Consider the following 10117-nt stretch of genomic DNA (forward strand, 5'->3'; position numbering starts at 1 on the left):
TACCGTCTGAAGTAACTTGGCAAATAACGAAGAGCAAAGAGAAGCATTAGAGTTACGAATAAATTGATCAGAGTATAATTTTATCTTGTCTAAATGTCATGGCAGGGAATATTTAAAAAAAGAACGTCATCAAATACTTAATTGCATTTCACTGTAGCACTGTATTAATGGCAGTGAATGTTGCACAAAAGGAAGTCATAAAAACCTCACAGCATTTGACCGCAGCACTGCATTAATGACAGTGGTTGTTGCACGCAACTAAGTCATCAAACACCTCGCGTAATGTCACAGTAGCACTGCATTTAACGGAAATTCAATTACTTGCAATCCACTGCTCTGATAACTTACTTATCTTCCGCTTTCGCTCGCTGGGGTTGAAAACAATTGGAATTCGATACAATGTCTGCAAAGTAGCAGAGAAATGTTTATTGTAGCATAATTTGGAAGCGTAAAGTAGACTTACCTTTTGTTGGACGTGCCGAAGAAACAAATAAAGGCACCAAAGGCACCGCGATGCGGCGTAGAAATATTTATTGCCTTCACTTTCTATGAAGATACGTAAAATCGAAAGTGAATTTGCGTAAAAAAATATGTTCATAGCTGCTCGACCTTCTGCATTAGTTAAAAAAATGCAGGCAAACATGAATAATAATGAGGGGAGGGGGGGTGTCCATATGGAGGACCCTACCTGTTCATGATTATTAATGAGGGGGGCTGGTCGACGTGGAGTGACGTCACACACGTTACACACAGACATTCTTGGCTCATATTAGCAACTAGCCTTTTGCCCGTCCAAGGACGGGTGTATTTCAGTAAATCTGAAACTTGCAAGCAAAAAGCAGACCGCGACGTGATATTCATTGCACCAATTCGTGTGCAATTTGTACGGGCGCGGTGACACAGATCGATTTAATTTAAAGGTTATAATCCCTTGTTCATCACGATGTCCTTTTTACTTCTATGTCTCAATTGCGTTATGGAGATCGCGTGACGTGAGGGTTCTGCCTTTGTAGTGAGGGTTGTAAGTTGACGCCGAGGGGGGGGGGGAGGCGCCTCACCCCCCATGTGAAGTGACGTCACCCGCTAACTATTATTAATGGGGGGGGGGGGTGTCCATTTGGAAGACGTCACCTCTTCATGATTATTAATGAGGGGGGCTGTTCGATGTGGAGTGACATCACACGCGGGACACACAGACATTATTGGCTCATTATAGTGTTGTGTGGAGACACACACTTGTTCTTGTAGGCAACATGTTTATTACAACACCCCAATAGGGTTCTCCTACATAAACGTCCACTGGTTCTACATCTAGATGATAACTACATGGTTCACTAGACCACAACGGGGTAACTACATAACCGGGTCAGTCAGCTAACACACTGCCTGACCCACGATGTCGTGCGTAAACATCGAAGACCGAAGACCGAGGGACCGAGGATCGAAGAGACGTGGCACCGAGCGGTTCCATTCCAACAGAGAGCCAAGAAGCCTCTTGGGACTGCCCCTTCATGCACCTGGGCGTGGCCTGGCTCTGCCCTCGGCCACGCCCTCTTCTAGATCCTACTAGAAGGCTCTGGCCCATTTCACGTGTCCCTCGAGCCCCCTTTTCGGGCCCCCTTGCTACCCTGCCCTGGTCACGTGTCCTCTCGGGTTCACACAGAGTGTCACGTCCTCACTTGGCCTCTCTCTCCGACCCTCAGCAGAATTATGCCCCCGAGGGCCCGCTTCCATGCCTTATCCACTCTGGTGCCAGAGAGAGACTCAAGACGCACACTTCCACTCCTGTGACAGTAGCAGGCGCTAAACACCATCGTGACTCCATATAAGTCACTACAAAAGTCGTAAATGTACCCAAAATAATGCATCTCATCTCTGTCTCTTTAGTCCTCTGCCAAATGAGAGATCTTCAGCTCAAATCCCCTACATCATGCCGGTTTGATCTTGAGCTTTCTTTATCCTTGCGCTGAACATATAATTTACCATTTCTTAATGCATATGTCCTGTTTAAATCAGGCTAGATTCCCTTAAAATGGTGGGAACAAACCTGATTTTAATATATCAACTATAGAAAATCTACATTACACAATTATTAACAGCATAATAAAGAGTATATGATAATTGAAAAATACGCAAGAATGCAGTGTATATCTAAAATAAATCTAGGTATGTATGTATGTATGCATGTTGAACTTTTTTTCGCACCGGATGTAGCCAACCATGCTAATTGGAGGTGCAAATCTAACTCAATTTACAGTTCCTGCATGTACACTTTAGCTGTGGAATATGGGATATTTGAAAAACAATTATACACTCATGATGACCAAGAAATCAATGCAGTATTCCCATTAAAAATAACTGGGAAGGAAGAGTCTGTATTATTTTTTAAACGATGTAATGTTTTCTTATGTACAAGGGGCATAATGTCAAAAAAATGTATCTCCAAAGTCAGTATTTACTCGTGGGTTATAGCGTGTGCATTTTCAGACATGTCTCAAATTGCAGGGATGACACTTTCAGTTAATAAACCAGGTGGATTCTGTAGGAATTTCTTTGCAAAATGTCATTCATATAAAAACTAAAAAACAGTAAATAATCACGAAGCATAATAATGACGGCCATGTATCCCAATGACATTCTGTAATTAATATTTAAGCATGGTTCATCAACCTCAATGTTCCAGCCGGCTGAACTTTAAGTGCAACTCTGGAAGACATGTCTAATTAAGCATTGGATACAGACTGTCCTGAACCTCACCGTGTGATCTCAGACTCGCGATATATTTATAAGTGACAGCGTGTTTGAAGGCTACATTTCCACTTCAATATCAACGTCCAGATCTGTTGAGAAGCCAAGGAGAAGGCATCAACCCCCTTAGGATTGGGGGTGGGGGGCGGCTGCAAGGAGATGGTGGAGACTAAGCCCCCTGAGTTTAAGGCTCAGCCCAACTGCTAATCTATTACAGTCAACTTTTTGGTTCTTTCGGTAACTTCACGTAGAAGGGAAATAATAAAATAATAAAAATAAAACATAATAAAATAATTCTCACGACGTTTCGGCCACAACGCAAGCAGCCGTCCTCAGGTGAAGAACAGGTCTGTCGGAAAGACAGCGTTCAGACGCTGTCTTTCCGACAGACCTGTTCTTCAGCGTTCAGACGCTGTCTTTCCGACAGACCTGTTCTTCACCTGAGGACGGTTGCTTGCGTTGTGGCCGAAACGTCGTGAGAATTATTTTATTATGTTTTATTTTTATTATTTTATTATTTCCCTTCTACGTGACTTTACCGAAAGAACCAAGAAGATGAATCTCTGCAGTCACGAAAGCTTTAAATCTAAATATTACAGTCAAGTCAATAAAGGTTGGTACGTAATTTCGTCCAATTTAGCAATGGGCATCACGGACTTTATCTCATACACGGCGTGTGAGGGCTAGATGAGGATGTACAATGGACAAAAGCAGATACAATCGTTGCTGATTGTGTTTCAGTGTTTAATTGTTGCTTAAAGTTCGATTCGCATTGACGGTGTGGTGCTCCCCACTGGCTTACTGAACATGTGTGAAAAAGAGCGGCATAATTTGTTGAATTCCTTCGGTGAAAATAAAGATTCTGATTCTGATTCCAATCCTGCGATTTTGTATGCCCCCCCCCTCTCCTCTCACCTTTAAAATCGGCCACTCTAGAGTCCAGAGGGTTGATGGACCGTGGTTATGAACACCACAGATCTATCTAATTGCAAAATTTGGTTGTAAAAATTGTTCTTCGACTTACCTGTGAGGTGAAACAAAAAAACACTATTGGTGCATTAAAGGCTGAGTACACGACAATTTCTTTGGAAGGTTTTTACGATGAAAATTTGGCCAGATCATTACATAGTCAAACCCAACTATAAATTATGAATCGTAATTATTGGCTGCGAAAACCCTACGTGGTGAGTCATATTCTTGCCCCTAACTTGTGTATATTCACGAATACAGCCTGCAGTTCCATTTAGTTTGTCAGTATGAAGATTTCTGATCCATAGGTCAGAGTAGGTAGCACTCACTTATTAAAAACTAAATTGTGATGACAAATGGTTGATCAAAAGTTATGAATGTGCGCCGTTCAAAAAGAAGATTTTTTTTTTTTAGTCTTCAGAAAAAGATCACCTCTGTGCAACCTCATTGCAGCTGTCAATGAGCACATGATCATTGACATTAACTGAGGCATGTGCGGTTTTGATGAGAGCTTCGGTATTTGACATTGTCCTCCGTTTTACTGCAAATATCCACCTCATTCCTCTGTCATATTGGTCTGTAATTGAAAATGGATCAAGTCCTGTGACCAATAAAACCAAAAAATTGAGTAACGCTCAGCCACTGCAAGACAGAATGTAGAAGTCATTATATATGATGCCCCATGTCCTCCCCAAGCTCATAGGGCCGTTGATTTCAATCGTAATGAAATATTAAGCTGCAGTCAATACTTTATGATTCCTCAACTCTGCGTTTCTGAGGACGTCTGGAACGCTCTTCCTTCCAATATTAGGAAGCCACCGGAGCAATGCACTTTTAAATCTAGATTGAACATTTTTTTTTCTTTCGAAATGCTTTTTGTGTTCAGTTCGTTGTCCTTCCCATGGCACCTCTGATTAGCAGAGTTGACTATGTACAGTGCGAAATAAGTTCTACATGCATGCGTATACCCAGATTTATATTCTCAAGTCCATCAATGCTTAAAAGATATACCCCTCCTTTGGCAATGGATGTAAAGAATATTGCCCAATTTGGATGACATTGAAAAACACTCCACCACAAAATAATGTTCATGTCAACCGAAAGTCAATGGCCTGGTAATGGTCTCAAAGAATCAGTGAGCATCATTGGTGGCCTCATCACACACTAGAGGGTGCCATCCTGTCCAGAGAAGATGTGTCAACCAGAGCAGGATAATATTATTAATATTACTAAACTTGTTCACCCACGAAAGCCTGAATCCCGGCTCCTTTAATGGAGGTTTCAGCCATGTTTTCACAATAGGGGCCACTGTTGTTATTATGCGTAATCTTAACCGAGTTATTTGCAGTTAATGTTCCACCATTGGGGTGTTTTGGCCAATATCAGTTCCACTATATATTTATTTTTAGCTGGAGGAGGAAACCGAATAACCTGGAGGAAACCCGTGTCAGCCGAGTTGGGGATCGAACCCGGGTCCTTCTTGCGGTGAGGCACGTCACCGATGTGCCCATCCTGCTGCCCACAAAATTGTGTCAATGGGATTGTCCCTTGGGTCACCACCTGGTGTCCTCCACTGACGCACGTGACGCGCAACGGTGTCCGGTTACTTTCCAATCATCGGCTCCGCACTGCCGGTCACTGCCCGCACGGCGATGCAACCGAGGCAAATTGGGATACACTCGTGTGTTTGTGCAAAGGTGCCCCTTCCAAATGCCTGTGCACTGCAGTGGACCCACCATTCGGCACTCGAGAACTGTGATTTCCCAATGTACTAATTCTTATCATAAAAACTGTCAGCAAGAGTTGCAGGGTGAAATAAACCGGGCAACCCACGTTTTACTCCCAGTCATGGATAAAGTCGCTGATGAGTAATATCTGAAGTGGTCCTCCACACTCTGCACTAATCCACACTGATCAACACGGTGATGCATGGTCCAATAACGTGGAGATCATACAAGCACTAACTCATTGAGACGAATCATGTAGCTTGGCCATTTCTTCGTTCGTTTTTCTTCATGCAATAGTCCAGTCAAAAGGGAGAATGCCGAGATGAAGTAAGTTAAAACAGATTCCCACTATATTCTTGGGTCTTTCGGTAAAGTCACGTAGATAGGTTCAAAGAAAATAACAAAAAATAAAGTCACGTAGATCGGTTCTTTGATTTTACCGAAAGACCCAAGAATATGAATTCCTGCAGTCACGAAAGCTTTAAGTCAAGATTTAGATACACACTGTATTTGTTTTTCCACAGTACAGTGTAAGCAAGCGTGGCAAATTGGTATGAGCAAGGCAGATGAGATCTAATATTCCAAACGTTGTGCTTGTTTAAATGGTTGTTATCCCATGCAGAATTCGATGTAATTTTACACATGATCGATTCGCAGAAGAGTATTGTTGCATTTGCAATGCAGACAACTGGTATCCTGCGAACATAACAGAATGAATTCACTACAATTTATAACAAGCAAACGACATGAAGGCAAGCTGACCAATATTGTGTTTCTGCCGAGCAATTAAGGTCCTCGCAGATGAAATGTATTCCGGATAATCAGGAGCCATGGGCACCTAATGGAATTCATTGGTCTTATTCTGTTGTGCTTACAATAGTAGTTTCTTATTTCCCAATTTAATTCTAGGGATCGAAAAACAAAAATAAATGCGGCTGTGGTGTAATGGTAAGCACACTGAACTTGTGATCTCGAGGTCGCCGGTTTGATCTCCCGGCGTGGCAGTTAAAACAATTATTGGCAATTTCTTAAATCTCCTGACCTCTGATCTCCAGGTCACATGCGCTGCGGTAAAGTGTGGGGACTCCCACCTCTTCCGATGTTAGGAAGCCACTGGAGCTATTCAATTTTAAATCTCGATTTAAAACAGCGTTTTGTGTTTAGGTTGTTGTCCTTCCCCTGCACCGATTAACACGGTTGGTTACATACAGTGCGAATAAGATCAACACGCATACATAACATCTTCGCCAGTGTGGAAGAGTAAGCCAAAATACCCTCTAGAGGGCCTCTATAGAGCTCCTTCTAGTGGAGGCCATTCCACAAGCAGTGGTGTGGGCAGGCAAATCGCAGCGCTGCACCTTTACATGTTTTTTATTACAAAAATATAGAAGCCTTTCAGATTGCAGAAACGTATGCAGTACAGTGGTATCGGTGGATGTGTTATGAAGATGGCACTCAGTTATTCATTGGATTGAAACCACTTTAAGGGCATGGTCAGAGTCTAAAAATAGACCGATGTTCACGGCCACCATCATCAATCCTCAAATATTCTCCAATGTTTTTCACAATCTCCGACGTCACAAACATTTCTAAGTATCAAAGATGTCCTCGACTCAGCACACCACTATAAATACTCTTTTTTTAAAAGTGGATTCTTATTTTAACGCAAGCTTTGTTGATTTGTCTGATAACCTTGGGATGGCTGCTATGTATTAAATAAATAAATCATATCCAGGAAGAGCAAACAATATTTGGAAGGTATTTTTTTTGTAATAAGAATAATGTTATCTCTAGATATAACCTGCCTTGTCTGCAAAAAAGATTTGTCAACACATGCGAAAACACAACGTGCCAATGCGTGTGTATGACCGTGTCACACGATCTCTAACTTTCCATGCCCTTTAGGTGACACACAAGCCAACCGGTCTCCCACTGGAGATTCCAGCCATACCAGAGTGGCGATAAATAGTATATCCAGCTGCCTGCCCTGCTTTCAAGCGGGCTCAACGAAACACGAATGAGCCTTCTCACCAAAGCCCTGCCGAGCGTTACTGGGAAACAAGATGAGTTCCTCGCAGGTTAGTCTGAGAAAAGATGTAGTTCGAGGCAAGATGCGCTCGCTCGCTCGCTCTCTCTCTCTCGGTATTACCGCACAGACCATGAGCTGAACGAATCGGTTAAAAAAAAGAGCCATTGGCCATTTGAGCACAAGGTTATGAAATGTGGGCGATAGGAATATAGTGAGCAAAACAGCATAAACAATACAGAAGTCTGCAACAGAAAATGGCAGGCAAAGTTTTGGAGACTAGATTGAAAACTCATTTCTTTAAAGCTGATTGTTGTGTATAGTTTGTTGTCCTTTCCGTGCACTTTCAATTGGCACGGTTGGCTGCGTACGGTGCGAAATAAGTTCAACACACAGTACATACAGATATGATGATGGAAAGTCTTGTGCTGAGGAAGGCCGGTTGCCAGGATAGGTATTGGAGTGGCCTACACGAGTTCGGGAAACCAAGGGAAAGACTTAATACAATATCGTGGAATACTATCAGGGCAGATTTTGGAGATCGCGTGTAGACTGTGCAGCCATCCGTGGGACCTGGTAGAGGTCAAACGTTTTGGCGAGGTGTGGTGGCATCAACGTATTGACCATGGTAACACGTCTCGCTCTTTGACCTTTACAGGTAACGTTGAAAAGAAGCACCAAAGACATCGTGCGGAAGATCAGGTGTGTGAGCATGGTGAACAGCCTTACGAAGGGCTGGCAGCAATGGGCTCAGGAGAATGAAAATAAGCAATCTAATGAACCCACAGGCTGGGCGCCTGGATGCGAAGATGGCGATAATGGCGAACAGTGTTCCTTCACGAGAAAGCTGTCCGTGGACGCAGAAAACGCCGCAAAGAAAGAATTCACAATGCCAACGTTGAAAAACCTTCAGCCCGATTTCGTGCCCGACGTGAACACGTCCATCAGGACTGGAGCTCGCGAAAGGGGCAATGGACGGGGCGTGAAAGAGCAACGCAAGGAAATGACCAGCATGCTGAAGAGCCGCTTCGAGCCGTCGGCTCAGGAAAACCAAGGGAAGCCCCCGAGTGCGGTGGACGACAAGCTTTATCTCCTGAGTGACCGCATGTCGCCCACGCTGAGGCGGCGGTGCAATGGCCTCGTCTCGGAGCTGTCGACGGGGTGGCGTCAGGCGGAGAAGGAGGACGGCGACAGTGGCTTGAGCTCTCTGGAGGCCAGCAGAAACAACAGCATCGACGGCGGCGACGTCCTCGCCGTGGCGCGGGGGGAAGGCAGCGCCCGCGAAGCCGTCGAGGCGACGAACCACGGCGGCGGCGACGACGGCGGTGGCTCGGAAGCTCCGGCGATCGGCATTAAACGGTCGTCCGCGAAACCTGGCACGGACAGGTCAAAGGGCGGGAGGCAAAAGTCGCGCTACAGCCGCGTGAAGGACCTCCAGAGCGGCTGGGCCAAGTGGTCCGAAGACCACATGGAGACGCAGAAGCTGAACCCCTTCAGCGACGGCTTCGACGCGGAGCACGCCCTGGCCACACGGCTCCAGAAGGGCGAGGAGGGGTACGGCCGCCCCAAGGAGGGGACCCTCACGGCGGAGAGGGCCAAGAGGGCCGAGCGCCACATCCGCCGCGAGATGGAGGACATGTGCTTCATCATCAATGGCATGGGCGTGCAGGGCCGCGACGGCAGGGTGCGCATGCCGTTCGGGGAGCTGTTCGATCGGTACGTGCGCATCTCCGACAAGGTGGTCGGCATCCTGCTGAGGGCGAGGAAGCACGGCATGGTGGACTTCGAGGGCGAGATGTTGTGGCAGGGCAGGGACGACCACGTTGTCATCACGCTGCTGCGATAGCGGTGCAACGAGTCGGTGGTGCCGGAGGATGTCAAACAACGCATATTGTTCGAAACGGGTGGCTTTTGTGTTGCCCTAAAATCCAAAAAGTTGAAAGCCATGGACAAAAGTTCGTGGGTTTTTTTGAAGTGTGAGAAAACACGCTTTGAGATTCATGTTTAAGGTGTCATCTTGAAATTGTACGCTGTTGTCGGATGTGAAATGTCGCGAATTTTGTTACGTTTATATCCCATATTAATGTTGTGCAATGTTTTCCTCTCACTTCATGTAATATGGTTTCATTTTTACTGTCAAATTCTATAGATACATGTCACTCAAGTTTTATTTCACCTTGCTTATTAACACATGCAGATAATTTATTTGTATTTATTACGCATGTATAGCTGTGCCTATGCCATGTCAAATGTTATTTTATGCAGTTTTAGGGAGAGAAAAAAAACTTGCGGAACATATTTATATTATTTCAATAAATCACAGGCATAGCACAGTAACACTAAAATGCAATACATCACGTGTATACGTACTTGCTTCAATATTTAAATACCCTTACTATTGCAGGCACTAAAAATGATGTAATAGCTGTATCAGAATACTGGAGGAATCCGATGAGCTATGAAGCACTTTTGCACAGATGTCCACCTAATCTTTGTTGACAATTCCTTGGCCTGCGGCTGAAAATTTATATCTGAAAGCTTAGGAACAGTTGGAAATGCCGAGTTTTATTTAGAAACCAAATAGATACATGTGAATAATTGTAAGCTTTATTTTTTATAACTAAACATTTTTTTTTATTTGGTTAAT

The 10117-nt window shown here is 44.3% G+C and overlaps 1 protein-coding gene across 1 annotated transcript; it reads left to right on the plus strand.

Moving 5' to 3' along the window:
- Positions 1-7507: 7507 nt before the first annotated feature.
- On the plus strand, positions 7508-9601 carry ABRA (actin binding Rho activating protein). The gene is made up of 2 exons (XM_078855138.1): positions 7508-7522; positions 8129-9601. Exons 1-2 carry the CDS (start codon positions 7508-7510, stop codon positions 9314-9316), a joined length of 1203 nt encoding a protein of 400 aa, XP_078711264.1. The 3' UTR covers positions 9317-9601.
- The last annotated feature ends 516 nt before the right edge of the window (positions 9602-10117 follow it).

This window comes from Lampetra fluviatilis, chromosome 4, assembly GCF_964198595.1.
Source record: "Lampetra fluviatilis chromosome 4, kcLamFluv1.1, whole genome shotgun sequence".
NCBI lineage: Eukaryota > Metazoa > Chordata > Hyperoartia > Petromyzontiformes > Petromyzontidae > Lampetra > Lampetra fluviatilis.